Genomic DNA, 25,873 nt, shown 5'->3' on the forward strand with positions numbered 1-25,873 from the left:
AATACTGACACACTCCTGGGGACTCCGTGTAAATACTGATACGCTCCCGGGGACTCCCTGTAAATACTGACACACTCCCAGGGCCTCACTGTAAATACTGACACACTCCCGGCGACTCCCTGTAAATAATGACACACTCCCAGGGCCTCACTGTAAATACTGACACACTCCCGGGGACACCCTGCAAATCCTGTCACACACTCCCGGGGTGTCCCTGCATTAATAACACACTCTCGGGGACTCCCTGTAAATACTTAGACACTCCCGGGGACTCACTGCAAATACTGACACACTCCCGGGGAATCCCTGTAAATACTGACATGCTCCTGGGGTCTCACTGGAAATACTGACACGCTCCCGGGGACTCCTTGTAAATTGGGACACACTCCCGGGGACTCACTGCAAATACTGACATACTCCCAGGGACGCACTGTAAATACTGACACACTCCTTGGGGACTCCCTGTAATTACTGATATGTTCCCGGGGACTCCCTGCAAATACTGACACACTCCCAGGGACGCACTGTAAATACTGACACGCTCCCGGGGACTCCCTGTTAATACCGACACACTCCCGGGGACTCCTAAAGATACTCACACACTCCCGGGGACTCCCTGCATTAATAACACACTCTCGGGGACTCCCTGTAAATACTGAGACACTCTCGCGGACTCACTTCAAATACTGACACACTCCCGGGGACTCCGTGTAAATACTGACACACTCCCGGGGGCTCCCTGCAAATACTGACACACTCCCGGGCACCCCCTGCAAATACTGACACACTCCCGGGGAATCCCTGCACATAATGAGACACTCCCGGGGACTCCCTGCAAATACTGACACGCTCCCGGTGACTCCCTGGAAATACTGACACGCTCCCGGGAACTCCCTGCAAATACTGACGCGCTCCCGGCGACTCCCTGTAAATAATGACACACTGCCTTTAAATACTGATACGCTCCCGGGGAGCCACTGTAAATACTGACACACTCCCAGGGCCTCACTGTAAATACTGACACACTCCTGGGGACTCCGTGTAAATACTGATACGCTCCCGGGGAGTCCCTGTAAATACTGACACACTCCCAGGGCCTCACTGTAAATACTGACACACTCCCGGGGACTCCCTGGAAATACTGACACACTCCCGGGGACTCCCTACAAATACTGACACACTCCCGGGGACTCCCTGTAAATACTGATACGCTCCCGGGGAGCCACTGTAAATACTGACACACTCCCAGGGCCTCACTGTAAATACTGACACACTCCTGGGGACTCCTTGTAAATAATGACACACTCCCGGGGACTCACTGTAAATACTGACATGCTCCCGGGGACGCCCTGCAAATAATGAGACACTCTCGGGGACTCCCTGCAAATCCTGTCACACATTCCCGGGGTGTCCCTGCATTAATAACACACTCTCGGGGACTCCCTGTAAATACTGAGACACTCCCGGGGACTCACTGCAAATACTGACACACTCCCGGGGAATCCCTGTAAGTACTGACATGCTCCTGGGGACTCACTGGAAGTACTGACACGCTCCCGGGGTCTCCCTGTAAATAGTGACACACTCCCGGGGACTCACTGCAAATACTGACACACTCCCAGGGACGCAATGTAAATACTGACACACTCCTTGGTGACTCCCTGTAAATACTGATATGCTCCCTGGGACTCCCTGTAAATACTGATAGTCTCCCGGGGTGTCCCTGTAAATACTGACACAGTCCCGGGGACTCCCTGTAAATACTGACACACTCCCGGGGACTCCGAAAGATACTCACACACTCCCGGGGACTCCCTGTAAAGACTGACACACTTCTGGGGACTCCCTGCAAATGCTCACCCACTCGCGGGGACTCCCTGCAAATACTCACTCTCCCGGGGACTCCCTAAAAATACTGACACACTCCCAGGGACTCCTTGTAAATACTGACATGCTCCCGGGGACTCCCTGGAAATACTGACACGCTCCCGGGGACTCCCTGGAAATACTGACACGCTCCCGGGGACTCCCTGTAAATAGAGACACACTCCCGGGGACTCACTTCAAATACTGACACATTTCCGTGGACTCCCTGCAAATACTGACACATTTCCGTGGACTCCCTGCAAATACTGACACACTCCCGGGGACTCCATGTAAATACTGACACACTCCCGGGGACTCCATGTAAATACTGACACACTCCCGGGGACTACCTGTAAATACTGACACACTCCCAGGGACTCCCTGCAAATACTGACACACTCCCAGGGCCTCACTCTAAATACTGACACACTCCCGGGGACTCCCTGGAAATACTGTCACGCTCCCGGGGACTCCCTACAAATACTGACACACTCCCGGGGACTCCCTGTAAATACTGATACGCTCCCGGGGAGCCACTGTAAATACTGACACACTCCCAGGGCCTCACTGTAAATACTGACACACTCCTGGGGACTCCTTGTAAATAATGACACACTCCCGGGGACTCACTGTAAATACTGACATGCTCCCGGGGACGCCCTGCAAATAATGAGACACTCTCGGGGACTCCCTGCAAATCCTGTCACACACTCCCGGGGTGTCCCTGCATTAATAACACACTCTCGGGGACTCCCTGTAAATACTGAGACACTCCCGGGGACTCACTGCAAATACTGACACACTCCCGGGGAATCCCTGTAAGTACTGACATGCTCCTGGGGACTCACTGGAAGTACTGACACGCTCCCGGGGTCTCCCTGTAAATAGTGACACACTCCCGGGGACTCACTGCAAATACTGACACACTCCCAGGGACGCAATGTAAATACTGACACACTCCTTGGTGACTCCCTGTAAATACTGATATGCTCCCTGGGACTCCCTGTAAATACTGATAGTCTCCCGGGGTGTCCCTGTAAATACTGACACAGTCCCGGGGACTCCCTGTAAATACTGACACACTCCCGGGGACTCCGAAAGATACTCACACACTCCCGCGGACTCCCTGTAAAGACTGACACACTTCTGGGGACTCCCTGCAAATGCTCACCCACTCGCGGGGACTCCCTGCAAATACTCACTCTCCCGGGGACTCCCTAAAAATACTGACACACTCCCAGGGACTCCTTGTAAATACTGACATGCTCCCGGGGACTCCCTGGAAATACTGACACGCTCCCGGGGACTCCCTGGAAATACTGACACGCTCCCGGGGACTCCCTGTAAATAGAGACACACTCCCGGGGACTCACTTCAAATACTGACACATTTCCGTGGACTCCCTGCAAATACTGACACACTCCCGGGGACTCCATGTAAATACTGACACACTCCCGGGGACTCCATGTAAATACTGACACACTCCCGGGGACTACCTGTAAATACTGACACACTCCCAGGGACTCCCTGCAAATACTGACACACTCCCAGGGCCTCACTCTAAATACTGACACACTCCCGGGGACTCCCTGCAAATACTGACACACTCCCAGGGACGCACTGTAAATACTGACATGCTCCCGGGGACTCCCTGTTAATACCGACACACTCCCGGGGACTCCTAAAGATACTCACACACTCCCGGGGACTCCCTGCATTAATAACACACTCTCGGGGACTCCCTGTAAATACTGAGGCACTCTCGCGGACTCACTTCAAATACTGACACACTCCCAGGGACTCCATGCAAATACTGACACACTCCCGGGGACTCCGTGTAAATACTCACACACTCCCGGGGACTCCCTGTAAAGACTGACACACTTCTGGGGACTCCCTGCAAATGCTCACCCACTCGCGGGGACTCCCTGCAAATACTCACTCTCCCGGGGACTCCCTAAAAATACTGACACACTCCCAGGGACTCCTTGTAAATACTGACATGCTCCCGGGGACTCCCTGGAAATACTGACACGCTCCCGGGGACTCCCTGTAAATAGAGACACACTCCCGGGGACTCACTTCAAATACTGACACACTCCCGGGGACTCCCTGCAAATACTGACACATTTCCGTGGACTCCCTGCAAATACTGACACACTCCCGGGGACTCCATGTAAATACTGACACACTCCCGGGGACTACCTGTAAATACTGACACACTCCCAGGGACTCCCTGCAAATACTGACACACTCCCAGGGCCTCACTCTAAATACTGACACACTCCCGGGGACTCCCTGGAAATACTGTCACGCTCCCGGGGACTCCCTACAAATACTGACACACTCCCGGGGACTCCCTGTAATTACTGATATGTTCCCGGGGACTCCCTGCAAATACTGACACACTCCCAGGGACGCACTGTAAATACTGACATGCTCCCGGGGACTCCCTGTTAATACCGACACACTCCCGGGGACTCCTAAAGATACTCACACACTCCCGGGGACTCCCTGCATTAATAACACACTCTCGGGGACTCCCTGTAAATACTGAGGCACTCTCGCGGACTCACTTCAAATACTGACACACTCCCAGGGACTCCATGCAAATACTGACACACTCCCGGGGACTCCGTGTAAATACTGACACACTCCCGGGGGCTCCGTGTAAATACTGACACACTCCCAGGGACGCACTGCAAATACTGACACACTCCCGGGGACTCCATGTAAATACTGACACACTCCCGGGGACTCCCTGCAAATACTGACACACTCCCGGGCACCCCCTGCAAATACTGACACGCTCCCGGTGACTCCCTGGAAATACTGACACGCTCCCGGGGACTCCCTGCAAATACTGACACGCTCCCGGCGACTCCCTGTAAATAATGACACACTGCCTGTAAATACTGATACGCTCCCGGGGAGTCCCTGTAAATACTGACACACTCCCAGGGCCTCACTGTAAATACTGACACACTCCCGGGGACTCCCTGGAAATACTGACACACTCCCGGGGACTCCCTGGAAATACTGACACGCTCCCGGGGACTCCCTGGAAATACTGACACACTCCTGGGGATTCACTGCAAATACTGACACGCTCCCGGGGACTACCTGGAAATACTGACACACTCCCGGGGACTCCTTAAGAATACTCACACAATCCCGGGGACTCCCTGCAAATAATGAGACACTCCCGGGGACTCCCTGTAAATACTGATACGCTCCCGGGGAGCCACTGTAAATACTGACACACTCCCAGGGCCTCACTGTAAATACTGACACGCTCCCGGGGACGCCCTGCAAATAATGAGACACTCCCGGGGACTCCCTGCAAATCCTGTCACACACTCCCGGGGTGTCCCTGCATTAATAACACACTCTCGGGGATTCTCTGTAAATACTGAGACACTCCCGGGGACTCACTGCAAATACTGACACACTCCCGGGGAATCCCTGTAAGTACTGACATGCTCCTGGAGACTCACTGGAAGTACTGACACGCTCCCGGGGACTCCCTGTAAATAGTGACACACTCCCGGGGACTCACTGCAAATACTGACACACTCCCAGGGACGCACTGTAAATAATGACGCACTGTAAATACTGACACACTCCTTGGTGACTCCCTGTAAATACTGATATGCTCCCTGGGACTCCCTGTAAATACTGATAGTCTCCCGGGGTGTCCCTGTAAATACTGACACACTCCCAGGGCCTTACTGTAAATACTGACACAGTCCCGGGGACTCCCTCTAAATACTGACACACTCCCGGGGACTCCGAAAGATACTCACACACTCCCGGGGACTCCCTGTAAAGACTGACATACTTCTGGGGACTCCCTGCAAATGCTCACCCACTCGCGGGGACGCCCTGCAAAGACTCACTCTCCCGGGGATTCCCTAAAAATACTGACACACTCCCAGGGACTCCTTGTAAATACTGACATGCTCCCGGGGACTCCCTGGAAATACTGACACGCTCCCGGGGACTCCCTGTAAATAGAGACACACTCCCGGGGACTCACTTCAAATACTGACACACTCCCAGGGACTCCCTGCAAATACTGACACACTCCCGGGGACTCCCTGCAAATACTGACACATTTCCGTGGACTCCCTGCAAATACTGACACACTCCCGGGGACTCCATGTAAATACTGACACACTCCCGGGGACTCCATGTAAATACTGACACACTCCCGGGGACTCCATGTAAATACTGACACACTCCCGGGGACTCCATGTAAATACTGACACACTCCCGGGGACTACCTGTAAATACTGACACACTCCCAGGGACTCCCTGCAAATACTGACACACTCCCAGGGCCTCACTCTAAATACTGACACACTCCCGGGGACTCCCTGGAAATACTGTCACGCTCCCGGGGACTCCCTACAAATACTGACACACTCCCGGGGACTCCCTGTAATTACTGATATGTTCCCGGGGACTCCCTGCAAATACTGACACACTCCCAGGGACGCACTGTAAATACTGACACGCTCCCGGGGACTCCCTGTTAATACCGACACACTCCCGGGGACTCCTTAAGATACTCACACACTCCCGGGGACTCCCTGCATTAATAACACACTCTCGGGGACTCCCTGTAAATACTGAGGCACTCTCGCGGACTCACTTCAAATACTGACACACTCCCAGGGACTCCATGCAAATACTGACACACTCCCGGGGACTCCGTGTAAATACTGACACACTCCCGGGGGCTCCGTGTAAATACTGACACACTCCCAGGGACGCACTGCAAATACTGACACGCTCCCGGTGACTCCCTGGAAATACTGACACGCTCCCGGGGACTCCCTGCAAATACTGACACGCTCCCGGCGACTCCCTGTAAATAATGACACACTGCCTGTAAATACTGATACGCTCCCGGGGAGCCACTGTAAATACTGACACACTCCCAGGGCCTCACTGTAAATACTGACACACTCCCGGGGACTCCCTGGAAATACTGACACACTCCCGGGGACTCCCTGGAAATACTGACACACTCCTGGGGATTCACTGCAAATACTGACACGCTACCGGGGACTCCCTGGAAATACTGACACACTCCCGGGGACTCCTTAAGGATACTCACACAATCCCGGGGACTCCCTGCAAATAATGAGACACTCCCGGGGACTCCCTGTAAATACTGATACGCTCCCGGGGAGCCACTGTAAATACTGACACACTCCCAGGGCCTCACTGTAAATACTGACACACTCCTGGGGACTCCTTGTAAATACTGACACACTCCCGGGGACTCACTGTAAATACTGACACGCTCCCGGGGACGCCCTGCAAATAATGAGACACTCCCGGGGACTCCCTGCAAATCCTGTCACACACTCCCGGGGTGTCCCTGCATTAATAACACACTCTCGGGGATTCCCTGTAAATACTGAGACACTCCCGGGGACTCACTGCAAATACTGACACACTCCCGGGGAATCCCTGTAAGTACTGACATGCTCCTGGAGACTCACTGGAAGTACTGACACGCTCCCGGGGACTCCCTGTAAATAGTGACACACTCCCGGGGACTCACTGCAAATAATGACGCACTGTAAATACTGACACACTCCTTGGTGACTCCCTGTAAATACTGATATGCTCCCTGGGACTCCCTGTAAATACTGATAGTCTCCCGGGGTGTCCCTGTAAATACTGACACAGTCCCGGGGACTCCCTGTAAATACTGACACACTCCCGGGGACTCCGAAAGATACTCACACACTCCCGGGGACTCCCTGTAAAGACTGACACACTTCTGGGGACTCCCTGCAAATGCTCACCCACTCGCGGGGACTCCCTGCAAATACTCACTCTCCCGGGGACTCCCTAAAAATACTGACACACTCCCGGGGACTCCCTAAGTATACTCACACACTCTCGGGGACTCACTGCAAATATTGATACACTCCCGGGGACTCCCGTCAAATACTTACACACTCCCGGGTCTCCCTGCAAATACTGACACACTCACGGGGTCTCCCTGCATTAATTACACACTCTCGGTGACTCCCTGTAAATACTGAGATACTCCCTGGGGACTCTCTGTAAATATTGACATGCTCCCGGGGACTAACTGGAAATACTGACACGCACCCGGGGACTCCCTGTAAATAGTGACACACTCCCGGGGACTCCCTGGAAATACTGATACACTCCTGGGGATTCACTGCAAATACTGACACACTTCCGGGGACTCCCTGTAAATACTGACACACTCCCGGGGACTCCCTGTAAATACAGACACACTCCCGGGGACTCCCTGGAAATACTGACACACTCCTGGGGATTCACTGCAAATACTGACACGCTCCCGGGGACTCCCTGGAAATACTGACACACTCCCGGGGACTCCTTAAGAATACTCACACAATCCCGGGGACTCCCTGCAAATAATGAGACACTCCCGGGGACTCCCGTCAAATACTGACACACTCCCGGGTCTCCCTGCAAATACTGACACACTCCCGGGGTCTCCCTGCATTAATAACACACTCTCGGGGTCTCCCTGTAAATACTGACACGCTCCCGGGGACTCTCTGGAAATAGTAACACACTCCCAGGGACTCGCTGTAAATACTGACACGCTCCCGGGGACTCCCTGTAAACACTGACACACTCCCGGGGACTCCCTGCAAATACTGACACATTTCCGTGGACTCCCTGCAAATACTGACACACTCCCGGGGACTCCATGTAAATACTGACACACTCCCGGGGACTACCTGTAAATACTGACATACTCCCAGGGACTCCCTGCAAATACTGACACACTCCCAGGGCCTCACTGTAAATACTGACACACTCCCGGGGACGCCCTGCAAATCCTGTCACACACTCCCGGGGTGTCCCTGTAAATACTTAGACACTCCCGGGGACTCACTGCAAATACTGACACACTCCCGGGGAATCCCTGTAAATACTGACATGCTCCTGGGGTCTCACTGGAAATACTGACACGCTCCCGGGGACTCCTTGTAAATTGGGACACACTCCCGGGGACTCACTGCAAATACTGACACACTCCCAGGGACGCACTGTAAATACTGACACGCTCCCGGGGACTCCCTGTTAATACCGACACACTCCCGGGGACTCCTAAAGATACTCACACACTCCCGGGGACTCCCTGCATTAATAACACACTCTCGGGGACTCCCTGTAAATACTGAGACACTCTCGCGGACTCACTTCAAATACTGACACACTCCCAGGGACTCCATGCAAATACTGACACACTCCCGGGGACTCCGTGCAAATACTGACACACTCCCGGGGGCTCCGTGTAAATACTGACACACTCCTAGGGACGCACTGCAAATACTGACCCACTCCCGGGGACTCCATGTAAATACTGACACACTCCCGGGGACTCCCTGCACATAATGAGACACTCCCGGGGACGCCCTGCAAATACTGACACACTCCCGGGCACCCCCTGCAAATACTGACACACTCCCGGGGACTCCCTGCACATAATGAGACACTCCCGGGGACGCCCTGCAAATACTGACACACTCCCGGGGACTCCCTGCAAATACTAACACACTCCCGGGGACTCCCTGTAAATACTGACACACTCCTGGGGTCTACCTGCATTAATAACACACTCTTGGGGACTCCCTGTAAATACTGACACACTCCCGGTGACTCCTTGGAAATACTTACACGCTCCCGGGGAATCCCTGTAAATACTGACACACTCCCGGGTACTCCCTGCAAATACTGACACACTCCCAGGGACTCCCTGTAATTAATGACACACTCTCGGGGACTCCATGTAAAAACTGGCACATTCCCAGGGACTCCCTGTAAATACAGACACACATAACCGGGGACTCACTGCAAATACTGACACACTCCCAGGGACACCCTGCAAATACTGATACACTCCCGGGGACTCCCTGTAAATACTGACACAATCCCAGGGACTCCCTGAAAATGCTTACCCACTCCCGGGGACTCCCTGCAAATACTCACACACTCCCGGGGACTCCCTGCAAATACTGACACACTCTCAGGGACTCCCTGCAAATACAAGCACACTCCCGGGGACTTGCTGCAAATATTGACACACTCCTGGGGACTCCCTGCAAATACTGACACACTCCCAGGGACTCCCTGCAAATACTGACACACACCCGGGGACGCCCTTTAAATACTGACACGCTCCCGGGGACTCCCTGCAAATACTGACATACTCCTTGGGGACGCCCTATAAATACTGATATGCTCCCGGGGAGTCCCTGTAAATACTGACACACTCCCAGGGCCTCACTGTAAATACTGCCACACTCCCGGGGACACCCTGTCAATACTGACACTCCCGGGGACTCCCTGGAAATACTGACACGCTCCCGGGGACTCCCTGGAAATACTGACATGCTGCCGGGGACTCCCTGGAAATACTGACACGCTCCCGGCGACTCCCTGTAAATAATGACACACTCCCGGGGACTCCCTGCAAATACTGACACACTCCCGGGGACTCCTTGTAAATTGGGACACACTCCCGGGGACTCACTGCAAATACTGACACACTCCCAGGGACGCACTGTAAATACTGACACGCTCCCGGGGACTCCCTGTTAATACCGACACACTCCCGGGGACTCCTAAAGATACTCACACACTCCCGGGGACTCCCTGCATTAATAACACACTCTCGGGGACTCCCTGTAAATACTGAGACACTCTCGCGGACTCACTTCAAATACTGACACACTCCCAGGGACTCCATGCAAATACTGACACACTCCCGGGGACTCCGTGCAAATACTGACACACTCCCGGGGGCTCCGTGTAAATACTGACACACTCCTAGGGACGCACTGCAAATACTGACCCACTCCCGGGCACCCCCTGCAAATACTGACACACTCCCGGGGACTCCCTGCACATAATGAGACACTCCCGGGGACGCCCTGCAAATACTGACACACTCCCGGGGACTCCCTGCAAATACTAACACACTCCCGGGGACTCCCTGTAAATACTGACACACTCCTGGGGTCTACCTGCATTAATAACACACTCTTGGGGACTCCCTGTAAATACTGACACACTCCCGGTGACTCCTTGGAAATACTGACACGCTCCCGGGGAATCCCTGTAAATACTGACACACTCCCGGGTACTCCCTGCAAATACTGACACACTCCCAGGGACTCCCTGTAATTAATGACACACTCTCGGGGACTCCATGTAAAAACTGGCACATTCCCAGGGACTCCCTGTAAATACAGACACACATAACCGGGGACTCACTGCAAATACTGACACACTCCCAGGGACACCATGCAAATACTGATACACTCCCGGGGACTCCCTGTAAATACTGACACAATCCCAGGGACTCCCTGAAAATGCTTACCCACTCCCGGGGACTCCCTGCAAATACTCACACACTCCCGGGGACTCCCTGCAAATACTGACACACTCTCAGGGACTCCCTGCAAATACAAGCACACTCCCGGGGACTTGCTGCAAATATTGACACACTCCTGGGGACTCCCTGCAAATACTGACACACTCCCAGGGACTCCCTGCAAATACTGACACACACCCGGGGACGCCCTTTAAATACTGACACACTCCCGGGGACTTCCTGTAAATACTGACACACTCCCAGGGACTCCCTGCAAATACTGACACACACCCGGGGACGCCCTTTAAATACTGACACACTCCCGGGGACTTCCTGTAAATACTGACACACTCCCGGGGACTCGCTGCAAATACTGACACACTCCCAAGGACGCCCTGCAAATAATGACACACTACCGGGGACTCCCTAAAAATACTCACACACTCCCGCGGACTCCCTGAAAATACTCACACTCTCCCGGGGCCTCCTGAAAATACTCACACTCTCCCGGGGCCTCCTGCAAATACTGACACACTCCCGGGGTCATGCTGCAAATACTGACACACTCCCGGGGACTCACTGCAAATACTGACACTCTCCCGGGGACTCCATGTAAATACTGACACACTCCTGGGCATCCCCTGCAAATACTGACACACTCCCGGGGACTCACTTCAAATACTGAAACACTCCCAGGGACTCCCTGCAAATACTGACACACTCCCGGGGACTCCCTGCAAATAATTAGACACTTCTGGGGACTCCCTTCAAACACTGACACACTCCCGGGGACCCCCTGCAAATACTGACACGCTCCCGGGGACTCCATGTAAATACTGACACACTCCTAGGCACTCCCTGCAAATACTGACACACTCCCGGGGACTCACTTCAAATACTGACACACTCCCGGGGACTACCTGTAAATACTGACACACTCTCGGAGACTCACTGCAAATACTGACACACTCCCAGGGACTCCCTGTAAATAGTGACACACTTCCGGGGACTCCCTGCAAATGCTCACCCACTCCTGGGGACTCTCTGCAAATACTGACACACACCCGGGGACGCCCTTTAAATACTGACACGCTCCCGGGGACTCCCTGCAAATACTGACATACTCCTTGGGGACGCCCTATAAATACTGATATGCTCCCGGGGAGTCCCTGTAAATACTGACACACTCCCAGGGCCTCACTGTAAATACTGCCACACTCCCGGGGACACCCTGTCAATACTGACACTCCCGGGGACTCCCTGGAAATACTGACACGCTCCCGGGGACTCCCTGGAAATACTGACATGCTGCCGGGGACTCCCTGGAAATACTGACACGCTCCCGGCGACTCCCTGTAAATAATGACACACTCCCGGGGACTCCCTGCAAATACTGACACACTCCCGGGGACTCCTTGTAAATTGGGACACACTCCCGGGGACTCACTGCAAATACTGACACACTCCCAGGGACGCACTGTAAATACTGACACGCTCCCGGGGACTCCCTGCAAATACTGACACACTCCCGGGGACTCCATGTAAATACTGACACACTCCCGGGGACTACCTGTAAATACTGACATACTCCCAGGGACTCCCTGCAAATACTGACACACTCCCAGGGCCTCACTGTAAATACTGACACACTCCCGGGGACGCCCTGCAAATCCTGTCACACACTCCCGGGGTGTCCCTGTAAATACTTAGACACTCCCGGGGACTCACTGCAAATACTGACACACTCCCGGGGAATCCCTGTAAATACTGACATGCTCCTGGGGTCTCACTGGAAATACTGACACGCTCCCGGGGACTCCTTGTAAATTGGGACACACTCCCGGGGACTCACTGCAAATACTGACACACTCCCAGGGACGCACTGTAAATACTGACACGCTCCCGGGGACTCCCTGTTAATACCGACACACTCCCGGGGACTCCTAAAGATACTCACACACTCCCGGGGACTCCCTGCATTAATAACACACTCTCGGGGACTCCCTGTAAATACTGAGACACTCTCGCGGACTCACTTCAAATACTGACACACTCCCAGGGACTCCATGCAAATACTGACACACTCCCGGGGACTCCGTGCAAATACTGACACACTCCCGGGGGCTCCGTGTAAATACTGACACACTCCTAGGGACGCACTGCAAATACTGACCCACTCCCGGGGACTCCATGTAAATACTGACACACTCCCGGGGACTCCCTGCACATAATGAGACACTCCCGGGGACGCCCTGCAAATACTGACACACTCCCGGGCACCCCCTGCAAATACTGACACACTCCCGGGGACTCCCTGCACATAATGAGACACTCCCGGGGACGCCCTGCAAATACTGACACACTCCCGGGGACTCCCTGCAAATACTAACACACTCCCGGGGACTCCCTGTAAATACTGACACACTCCTGGGGTCTACCTGCATTAATAACACACTCTTGGGGACTCCCTGTAAATACTGACACACTCCCGGTGACTCCTTGGAAATACTGACACGCTCCCGGGGAATCCCTGTAAATACTGACCCACTCCCGGGCACCCCCTGCAAATACTGACACACTCCCGGGGACTCCCTGCACATAATGAGACACTCCCGGGGACGCCCTGCAAATACTGACACACTCCCGGGGACTCCCTGCAAATACTAACACACTCCCGGGGACTCCCTGTAAATACTGACACACTCCTGGGGTCTACCTGCATTAATAACACACTCTTGGGGACTCCCTGTAAATACTGACACACTCCCGGGGACTCCATGTAAATACTGACACACTCCTAGGCACTCCCTGCAAATACTGACACACTCCCGGGGACTCACTTCAAATACTGACACACTCCCGGGGACTACCTGTAAATACTGACACACTCTCGGAGACTCACTGCAAATACTGACACACTCCCAGGGACTCCCTGTAAATAGTGACACACTTCCGGGGACTCCCTGCAAATGCTCACCCACTCCTGGGGACTCTCTGCAAATACTCACTCACAATTCACAATTCAAATCGCTTTATTGGCATGATAAGTTACATCTTATGTTGCCAAAGCATCAAAATACATTTATGGTTTAGCACATAAACGCAGTTCTATTCATACAGTGTATAAACAGGTATATCCCTGAGTGTATAAATATACATTCGCATTGTTTATATATATTCTTTTCTTAGTTTACTGGTTGTCCCTCTGTTCATGGCAAGCTGTAACATAGTGTGCCGCCAGTGTTACACAGCTTCTCTCCTCTCCCAGTAGGAATGGGAGTTTTTGGTTGTCATTCAGATTTCTGAAATCAGGGCATATTTGTGAGAATTTTTGGTAGAAATTCTCCCTGATGCCCTGATATTTTTCGCAGGCTGTGAGGAAGTGCATCTCTGTCTCCACTACTCCCTGACTGCAGTGAGAGCATATCCTGTCTTCTCTTGGCAGCCTGGTCTGCCTGTGTCTGCCTTTTTCTATCGCTAGGCTATGTTCGCTAAGTCTGTACCTTGTCAAGGTTCTTCTCAGTTTGTTATCCTTTACCATGGTCAGGTAATCAGCTATGTTGTATTGTCTGTTTAGGGCCAAGTAGCAATTGAGTTTGCTTTGGGTTTTTGTTGTTTCTGCCCAATATGTCAGATATTTTTCCTTTTGCTTAGCGACGATTGTGTTGGGTCGGATTCTTTGTGTTACCCTGTCACTGTCCTGGGGCTGGTTATTGTTAGTATTGTTAGTAGTTACTTCACTGAGTCCCAGGACTAGTTGACTGAGGGTATTCTTCTTTATGGTCAGCTCTTGGCATTTCAGGGCGTCGTAGTGATAGCATTGGGGATTGGGGAGTCTCCCGGGGACTCACTGCAAATACTAACTCTCCCGGGTACTCCCTAAAAATATTCCCACACTCCCGGGGACTCCCTAAGAATACTCACACTCTCCCGGGGACTCCTGCAAATACTGACACACTCCCGGGGACTCACTTCAAATACTGACACACTCCCAGGGACTCCCTGCAATTACTGACACACTCCCGGGGACTCCCTGCAATTACTGACACACTCCCGGGGACTCCCTGCAAATAATGAGACACTCCTGGGGACTCCCTGTAAATACTGACACTCCTGGGGACCCCCTGCAAATACTGACACACTCCTGGGGGCTCCATGTAAATACTGACACACTCCTAGGCACCCCCTGCAAATACTGACACACTCCCGGGGACTCACTTCAAATACTGACACATTCCCGGGGACCCCTTGCAAATACTGACACGCTCCCAGGGACTACCTGTAAATACCACCTGATGCCGGATCCAGCACCGCTGAATGCGATCGCCGGGGACCTCGCCATCACAGAGATCATGACGTCAGTGAATGTGCAACGCTCACTTGACGCCCGATCTCCCAACTTTGTTGCAGCCAATGAACTTACCGGCTTGAGAAAACAACAACAGCTTCAGGTGGCGTGCAGCAGCAGGAAGCCAGCTCCACCAACACTATTTAAAGGATCATCACCAATCACTTGGACCTGACAGGTTTTTGAAATTTGAGTGGGTGTGTGCTACTTCCTGCTGCTGGAAGAGTTTTCTTTATTCATTTCAAGGTTCTCTGGTATCAGGGAGTGTTGTCGCAAGTACAAAACTGCATAATTATTTCTGAAAAGCTTCAACCTACAACACTTGCTAAAAGTCATGGGGGCTGTACTGGCAGCGGACCTTGCCCTCCAAGATCTAGTGTGGAGGGAGCGGAGGCAGAGAGACAATCGGCCTTCCAAACTGACTGTCCATGATTGGCTCATCAGACTCTGATTAACATGAATGAAACCCAAGATCCCCGTAGCTCACCACATCCCCATCATACAATCACTGCCTCAAGCCATATCATAGCATCCTCCTAGGTGCAAAGGTGAAATGAGAGTGACCAGAAAATATTCCAAACAAAATTAATAAATTTATCTAAACATATCACACATATCACATGAATTCTAATAACTAATGACCCTTTTGCCTGCCATAGTTGAATAGCTGTCATTGTGTGCAAGGTGTGAGATGTGGGTGTGAGTGTTGCTAGGTAGAGACTGTGTGGTGCATTGAGCAGTGTGTGAATCTTGTGGTACAGATGGTGGTATGTAGCATATGTTGAAGCCTTCACTCACCATGACCACTAATGCGAGCTTGTTAAACTTCCTCCTGCACTGGCTGTGGGACCTGGGGAGCACAATGCTGCCCCTGACGTGGTGCGCCATCTCCTTCCACATAGTCCGGCAGACATGTGGTGAGGGCCTCCTGCCAGTTGGTACAGGACCGCCCGCCATCTCTCCACCGCTAAAGCCAGTGCCTCCAAAGATTCATCGGAAAACCTCCAGGCTCTCTCTCTGGGGTGGCGATCTGCCATCAGGATTTGTAACTATTTCTCCTTTCCTTGTCCTCCTTCTTAAGGTTGTTGAGGCTGCTGCACACCCAACAATGCCGAGAATGAGGTGCTGCAGCATCAATTAACTTCCTCATTAAGTAGTGAAAAAAGCACATGGCAATCATTACTCGCGTTTAGACTGCCCCGATATTGGGCCATCTTTTCAGCGTAACACCAATGAGCTTAGGTTTTTAGACGAGAATCATGACTACAATCATTTTAATGAGGATTGAGGACGAATTTTGCGTGCAGTCTAGATGATTTTCAACTGGCGCTACTTAACCATTTTTAGTCTAAACACTGCCCATTTCTTGGCTATAATGAATTTCTAGCCCTTTATATTTCTGACGTCCAGGCCTCGATTTTAACTCTGTGTGAGTGGCGAGGTGAGCTGGAACTCACTCGATGCTGCAGGAATCAGGCCCGGGCTATTTAAACTCCCGGGCCTCATTAACAGGCTGATGGTTCACTTTCTGCTTTGATATGTCCTGAAGACAGGATAGGTGCTTATAATATGCAAGTCGTTTCCTTTTTTCGTTCAATTGGTGCCGAATTTGGGAAAGTTTTACATTGCATATTTGTGCTCCCTAGGGACTCCATTAAGACTACACAAATTCATTTCACATAGCAGACCCTCTAAGGAGAACTTCAGAGCTAATGGCTGCACATGGATAGATTACCTATCCTTTATATAGAAAATGCCCATTTACTACTCATTCGTTCCATTGCTGAGAAGTGAAGGTGTCTGTACAAATTGGATTGACAGAAACTGTTAGTGATCAAGTCAGTGAATACTGTAAGAGAGAACTGTACAGATAAACACTTTAAATGGCAAGTACTCACTCTTTAACACGTTCTAGTCAGTTTTTTAATTGGCTTCCTTGTGCTCAGATATTTGGTCATTGCAGGAATCCTCCATAACAAGTCTCGGGGGAAGGGGAATGGAGGTAAAAATACAAGAACTAACTGTACAGTTGTCAGTGCATGACTCAAGTATCCCCTTGGCTGCCATTACTCTGCCACTTGAAGTTTCGATCACTTGTCAGTGAAATAAATGTCTTTTGGATTCAGTGAAGGACCAATTTCTTGGAAAATAAAGATAATTAATACTCATTACTTGGTACATGTTAAAGAAAATGTCCTGTAAATGTATCGGTGCTTGTCCATGCAGTTATATAGTTCAATTAATTGCTATAATGATGGATTTTCAGTTACTGAAACACATACTATAGGCAATCAAATATAATTATTAACGCTTCGCACATTACTCATTGGGTAATTGCAATGCCTGGTGTGGTATGAAACTACACCCAAGAAGGAAGAGCCCAGGTTGAATCCCTAATCCATGCCCATTATAAAATCAGAGCTACCGTAGACACCATCTTGGGTTCAGTGTTGTCAATTGATGCCATAAACAGAAGCCACGCCCCTTTTATGCCAGAGTTTACTCACACTGTCCAATTTCAACCTCTACGATAGCCCAACCCAGGGAATGTAATACTGCGCCACTTTTGATATACGAACTGGATATCGTGTCTTTTGCACATGTCGTCACACGTGCTACTCCAATCTTTCCAAAGTCGGACTGAAGACACACCTCATGAGATGAGGTGGAAATGAGGCCAGATATGAATTGTTAAATTGCTTAATGTCATATACAGAGCAATAGTTACAATCAGACTCATTTCTTTCAATCAGTACAACAACAACAACAATTTGCATTTATGTAACATCTTTATAGTAAAACGTCCCAAGGCGCTTCACAGGAGTGCTATCAAACAAAATTTGACACCGAGCCACATAAGGAGATATTAGGGCAGATGACCAAAGCTTAGTTAAAAAGGTAGGTTTTAAGGAACATCTTAAAAGGAGGAAAGAGAGGTGGAGAGGTTTAGGGAGGGAATTCCAGAGCTTAGGGCCTTGGCAGCTGAAGGCACGGCCGCCAATGGTGGAGCGATTAAAATCGGGGATGCGCAATAGACCAGAATTAGAGGAGACCAGATATCTCAGAGGGTTGTAAGGCGGAGGTTACAGAGAGAGGGAGGGGTGTCAACTTGTCTTTGCGTAGTAATACAAAATAATGAAACCGTTATGCTTCCCCATATTAGTGGGTAGTCTTGTTAAATTAATACAAAGTAACTTATAACTGCTCTCCTGTATTCTAACTTCTTGCACCATTTGTTTGGCATGAATGACAGTGTGTGTTTTTATCTCTATTTGTTATCTCCCTCTGTTCACACTCAGGCAGCCCCTGGCAAGCATCTGGGAACAGGGACTTCCAATACAATGGGCATGAGGCATTTACTGATCACTAAGACAGACTAATTTATTTGATTATTATTTTCGGTCTTTGAGGAAACAAGTTTTAAAGCCTGGTTCATTGACACTTTAAGCTCCTTTTGTCTCAGTGCTCTTATGTAAATACTTTAAAAAAAACTTGTGTGAATATGCTTTGCTTCAGAAACCCAACATTTAAATGTAGCTCTTTTCCAAATCCTTTCAATGGAAGAGTGTTCAATAATGTGACACTGCCATCACCTGTTCTCTGTCACTGTGATGGTAGAGAGTACTCAGTTACCTGAACTCGACCCCTGAATTAATGCCAGCCAGAGATCCTGCTCATGATCCCTATGTGCCAATTGGTGCAAGTGAACATCAGGCATAGACGCAGCTGTGATGTCCTCCCTAGTCATACAAACTTGTCAGCACTCTGCTTCAAGGCTGGCACCTGAAGAATGGCCACGAGAGGATGCCTGGGACTTTAGGGTCTGTATACCACCAAAAGTTGATGCCTGCAGGAGAGGAAAGGGGAGAAAATTGTCCAGTGTGATTCTGCGATGCTTCCGTGTTGAATTAGTTGTTATAGTTCACTAAATATGGAACTTATTGAAATGTACTGGTAGGCATGAGTTTGCAGCACAGAACTTAACACTTTCAGGAAAACTGTAAAGATGGCTAGTGTGGGAAATGGACACCCCACTGGTGCAGTCGTCTTGCTCTTTATAACCTGGAAGCTAAAGAACATTGATGCAGCAGTGCAGAGAGAACTTTACGCTGTAGGGCTATCTGCGCTTAAAGGGAGATTGAACAGGAGATAGGACGACAGGAAATTCTCCCAATTCTCTGATCTGTGCCCCCTGAGAGCACAGTTCCCTGTTTGGAGCACAGAGAGCCGAGAGCTTTGATAGTTTGCGTTAATTTTACCAGCGCAATTTGGCTGAACTTGGCCAAACTAGCGTAAAACTTCGAGGACTTTTAAGCGCAAGTTACATTGAGCGTAAATCGAGTTTCCACAATCTTTAACGCTGGTTTCAAAAACATCGTGCTGGAAGCCAGCCCCGCCCACAAAACTGGTTCCGCCCCCAGATCAAAATAATGAGGATGGCGAGTTTCCACTGATTGCGACCGTTCGAGGAGGCTCTTCAAATTAAGCTTGTAATTTTAAGTGCAAAGACAGTAGTAGGCACGTTTTAAAAGTTTGTAAATATTAAAAAAATATTTAGTTTACTAAGAAACTTATTAGTGTGCACCAATGAAACTAGTAAATGGTTCAGTATAGTTTTTTTAAAGTCATTTTCAGTGATATAAAATCAGGTTACTCACAGGTGGGGTGATTAGACATACTGATTAAAAATGCTTATTTTTTGTGGTAAATCAATTTTCAGCTGGATTAATAAAAACGCATCAGGTTACCATTCTTAAATACATCAATGAATATTTTTAATGCAAAGAAAAACAAGAAACAATTACGTTCTATTATGCTGCCTGATTGCACTGGTTCATGGGAGATTTTATGCTTGTGGTTATGCAAATGAGTTTGAATGGGAACTTGAACCATAACTTCTCTTCGGAAAGCCAGCGCAATTTCAAACGCAATCTGCGCCCAGATTGCCGATCGTGCCCAAAGTTGAAACTCTGCCCCATTGTTGTACCTGACTTAGGAGTGATTGATTGGTCAATGTGGAGTACATTTTACTGTGCTCTACCTGCCCTGGGAGTGTCTGATGGGACAGTGTAGAGGGAGCTTTACTCTGTATCTAACCTGTGCTGGGATTGTTTGATGGACATTGTAGAAGGAGCTTTATTCTGTATCTAACCCATGCTGTACCTACCATGGGAGTGTTTGATGGGACAGTGTAGAGGGAGCTTTGCTCTGTATCTAACCCATGCTGTACCTACCATGGGAGTGTTTGATGGGACAGTGTAGAGGGAGCTTTGCTCTGTATCTAACACTGTGCTGTACCTACCATGGGAGTGTTTGATGGGACAGTGTAGAGGGAGCTTTGCTCTGTATCTAACCTGTGCTGTACCTGCCCTTAGAGTGTTTGATGAGAACAATGTATAAGGTGCATTTCTGTTGTCCTATTTAAGGGATCCCATTGACTCTAAGCAAGACCGAGTGAGGGGCTTCCATGCTGAGAAACATTTTATGATGTTAAACACACGCCCAAGCAAAGAACGCACGAGGTGGGCTCATTTGTTGGGGATTTGGGGTCTACTTTAAGACCCCAGATGCTTTGGGTAGCCACGAACCTTTATTCACTTTTTGATACAAACTACACCAGCAAACTCTACAATGAGATACATGTGATTGCTCAGAAAAGAAATGGGTTTGAAATGTCCTGCTCTGCTGCCATAACTTTGCTGGAGACACATTTACATGCGTAATTGTTTTTTCCGGCGCACTTCAGGCGAATTCATGATGGCGGGGTGGGAGCAGTTCTGAGGAAATTCCGGGCCTTTCTGTTCGGAATGTCTCAGGCAGCATCAATTTATTTGTTCTACAATTCCTGCTTAGATCAGTGTAGAGAGATATGCTTGGACCCAGGCCTTGAGCTTGCCTATGTAGCCTGACCACTGGGGAGTACAAACCATCCTCTTCAAAGTGGACTGGAAGGCACATCTGTTGCTAAAGAGACCTTCTGCAGCAGTGGTTCCTTTTTGATAAACTTAATACAGTTTCAAGAGCGGTAAGGTGGTTGTAATGGAGGGCCTCAGGGCTTCTTCATTTCCAACTGGCTCTCAGGCCGCACTGCAACAAAGCACGTTAATTTGATGGCACCTCGCAGCCCTGCGACCTTTTCCACCAAGAACAAGAGCAGCAAGATGAACAGGCCCGGCAGCGTAGTGATAGTCCAGAGACCTATACCAATAATCCAGAGAATGTGAGTTCAAATCCCATCATGGCAGTTTGAGAATTTGGATGAAGTTGTTGGAATGTCAAAATCCCAATTAGTTCATTGATGTCCTTCAGGAAATGAAATCTGCCATCCTTAACTGGTCGGGCCTATATGTGACTCCAGTCCTACCAATGTGGTTGACTCTTAACTGGCCTAGCAAGCCATTCAGTTTTAACAAACTTCCTCAGGGTAACTAAGGATGGACAATAAATGCCAGTGTGGCAAGTGACACCCACATACCGAGACTGAATAATATGTTAAAAAAAAGAACATAGAAACACAATCACCAAGCTCTCTCCAAGTTCCCTACCATCCTGATTTGGACATTTACTGTCGTTCCTTCATTGTCACTGGGTCAAAATTCTGGAACACCATCGCGGGAGCACCATTAGCACAAGAGTTGCAGCACTTCAAGAAGGAGGTCCAGCGGCATCTTCCCAGTGATGGGCAATAAATGTGGCTTTGCCAGCATCGTCTACATCCCGAGAACATATTTAAAAAAAACACGGATGGCCGAACATAATTTCATGAGGAGGAAACAATGAGGAGACCATGAATGATTACCTTCCAGCTCCTTTTAGTGTTCTACTTTGTGAAGACAGTTGAAACATTTATTGAAATAATTTATTTCTGCCATACAAAATTATTTTACTGGTTAAAGTTTTCCATTAACAAACATCGCCCGATTTTCTTTTTGTTCCGATAAAGAACCGATTTACTTGCAGTTGATTTCACCCAATGGTTAGACCAAATTCAGGAAACAAAACCCGAAAAGATCCTGAAGGCCAAACAATAAACACAGTCTAAAACCCGATAAAACCCAGAAAGGGCTAGAAATGCACAGGTCAGTATTATTTTAATTGGACCATAAAGGGTGGCACTGGTACCCTATCAATCAGCACAGCGAATGCCCCCTTGAACTGGGGAGGGCACCAATAATAAAACACAGTCTTAACACAAGGTCCAATCAAACTAAAATGAGCTTGAAATAAAACTAAACTGGGATCTCGTCATGAACGATTAGACAGATCACGTCTTGCAGTGCCCATGGGTCATAGCAGGCCTCGTGGATACCATATGGGCCCCTCTCCAGTGCCACCTGCGCGCAAACAAGACTGCAGAAGAGAGGCAGGTAGCCAGAGGGATCCTGACCGCGAACTCCACATCCTGCAGATGTGGGTGGTTATCTTGGCCAGGCCCAGGAGCAGATCCACGAGAAGGTCCTCCGACTTGCCAGTCCTCTCCTCCATTTTTTTTTTAAGCGTCCGTCGAAAAGAAAGAGCTTGCATTGCCAAAGCACCTTTCACCTCAGGACGTCCCAAATGCTTCACAATTAAGTACTTTTGAAATGTAGTCACTGTTGTAATGTAGGAAACGCAGCAGCCAATTTGTGCACAGCAAGATCCCACAATAGAAATGAGATAAATGACCAGATATGTCTTTTTCAGTGATGTTGCTTAAGGGATAAATGTTGGCCAGGACACTGGGGAGAACTCCCCTACTCTTCTCCAAGTAGTTCCATGAGATCCTTTATGTCCACCTGAGAGGGCAGACAGGGCCTCGATTTAATGTCTCATCCGAAAGACGGAACCTCCGACAGTGCAGCACTTCCTCAGTGCACTGAATCATCAATAAAGTTAGCGAAACACGCTGGTGAAAGGAGGCAATGTAGGCCCTTTAAGAGAAATTATATTAAAAAAACTATTGTACATTTTGAACCTGTCCTTTCCCATAGTGATCGTAACATAATTGTTTTTGTTTTACAGATATACATTATAGGGCTGATCGCAGACAGGAAATTCCAGCACTTCAATGCTGTCCTTGAAGCCTACATCAAACAGCACTTCAGTGCAACCTTGGCTTATAAGTAAGTTCCACTGCTGTAGCTGGCAGCGCAGTAGCCTTGCTTTTAATTGGGTCATCCTTCACTGTTGCAGGAGCAAAATGTGACAATTTGCAGCCTACAGTTAGACCAACAAAATGTTAAAAATAGTGCTGAGCGTTGCCCTCCATTTAGGTGAACACTGCTTTGGTCTCCTGCACAGCTCGATCCCAGACAGTTCCTTTATTTGCAACTTGTTTTATTGTGCTGTTAAGATCAAGTGCCGAGTTAATTATCACTTTACTGAGCTAGGGATATTGGATTATGCAGGATTTTTGAGTTTGTCCTCTGGTAGCCTGTTACAAATTCAAGTCTGCCATAGATCCCTTCTTAAGTTCAGTGGAATCAGTCACTCCTGTAACAGCTCTGAGTGGCTTACTTTATATGGTGCTGGATTCCCACCTGCATGTTAGTGGGACCCAGGAATATAATAGTGAAACTTCCTTGTGATCTGGACTGGATCGCCTGGCCTTTCAAACGTGCAGTGCTTCAATCTTTCCATAGGCAGACTAAGTTAACACTAGATGAGGAGAAGTTTGGTTTAAATCAAAAACTAATTATTACACATTAAGGCAGATGTACAGAGCAATATGAATGATCAGAGTCACTTAGTTCAATCAGTACAACTTATATTCACATAATGGTACAAAATAAAGAACATATCATGCTACCCCACATCAGTGGGCCTTCTTACTTAATTTACAGATTAATATCTCTGCATCGTGCCCTGTAGCCTAGAGCAGAACCTCTCCCCCTGCAGTCTTCCATCTTCTTTTAAAGTTCTACAGCACTTCACTGTCTGTTCAGTCGGTTTCAAAAATCCTTTTGGTGTCTTCGTCCCAATTTTTTTAAATCCCCTCTCACAGACAGAGATGAAAGGGTTTTCCGACACCACTTTGAGAGGCATCTTTCTGAATACCCAGGCTAGCTAGCAAATCGCCTATTGTTCGTGCCTGGGAGAAATTACTCACATTTAGTTTATTGATCACCTCTCATCTGGGTGCCTCGTTCTTTTTAAAACTCGTAAGAATATACATTAATTTTGAAACCCTCTGGCATTAGAAACCCTCTTTACCCAAATCCTTTTTGATGAATCATGATCAAAAAAGTCAAGAAAAGTGACACAAAGGACAAATTTTAGAGACATCACAAGATAAAGAGACACATTTATTCAGCTACTTCATTCAAAAAGAAACTACAGTCCCCCTCATCACGAGAGTTTCTTAAATGATTCCAGGGTTTTCACCTACCTGGAAGTACATACAGGAAACTTTCTGGTATCCGGCACCGATGGGACCGAGCTGGTGCCGTTAGATCAAAACTGCCGTAGAAACCAGTGCTAATGTTAAAACATACGGAGCTCAGAGCTCCATGTGAAGCAACAAACCCTGTTGCTTAGCAACAGCTTCAAAACAGTCGGCGCAGCTTGCAAGCGTCTAGCTGAAGCTGTTGCTTAGCTACAGAGATGCTTGCAGAGCCAGGACTGGAGAAAAGAAGCAACGAAAAGAAAAAAAATTATCTGAACCGACTCCTGAATTTTGCTGGTAGATAGAGCTTTCCGGACATTTAACCTCTGGATAAACGAAAGTTTCCTGTACTACATCTTGATGTCCTTTGAGTGAAGAACTTCCTGAAAGTAGTCTGACATTTGCCTTTTTGCTAAATTTGAAGTGTGCCCTTTGTCCTCTGGTCACTGTTTAACCAGTTTTAGATTTACCTCTTTCTAAACAATATATTATTTACTTCACAAGACCACTCTCAGTCATTACCTTTCAAGATTTGAAAGCCCAAGCTTCTCCAGTCTTCCCTCATAAAAAGGTTAGCCTTGTTGCTCCTCTCTGTAGCACTTTGAGGGCTTGAATGCCTCCCTTGTGTCTCAGTGACTAGAAATGGATGAGCACTCAAGGTGTGGTCTAACCTTAATACTATACAGTTGCAGCAAGACTTCCTCACAACTTGCACCTTACTGTTTTGGTATCTGCTGTGGCTCAGTGGTAGCACTCTCGCCTCTGAGTCAGAAGATTGTGGGTTCAAGCCCTATTCCAGAGACTCGAGTGCTGCCACTTCAGTACAGTACTGAGCACTGGACTGTCAGAGGTGCTGTCTTCGGATGAGACCTTAAACCGAGGCCCT

General features: G+C 49.3%; 1 protein-coding gene across 1 annotated transcript in view; it reads left to right on the forward strand.

The window, feature by feature from the left end:
• Positions 1-25,873, forward strand: part of LOC147113790 (dedicator of cytokinesis protein 2-like) — a 611,919-nt gene that overhangs the window by 275,011 nt on the left and 311,035 nt on the right. Inside the window, exon 21 of the mRNA XM_085996164.1 lies at positions 23,625-23,725. Within this exon, the coding sequence (XP_085852290.1) occupies positions 23,625-23,725 (101 nt within the window). The remainder of the gene's footprint in view (positions 1-23,624; positions 23,726-25,873) is intronic.

Source organism: Somniosus microcephalus, chromosome 8 (assembly GCF_052327205.1).
Source record: "Somniosus microcephalus isolate GS21.2 chromosome 8, FLI_Smic_1.0, whole genome shotgun sequence".
In the NCBI taxonomy this organism is placed as follows: Eukaryota; Metazoa; Chordata; class Chondrichthyes; order Squaliformes; family Somniosidae; genus Somniosus; species Somniosus microcephalus.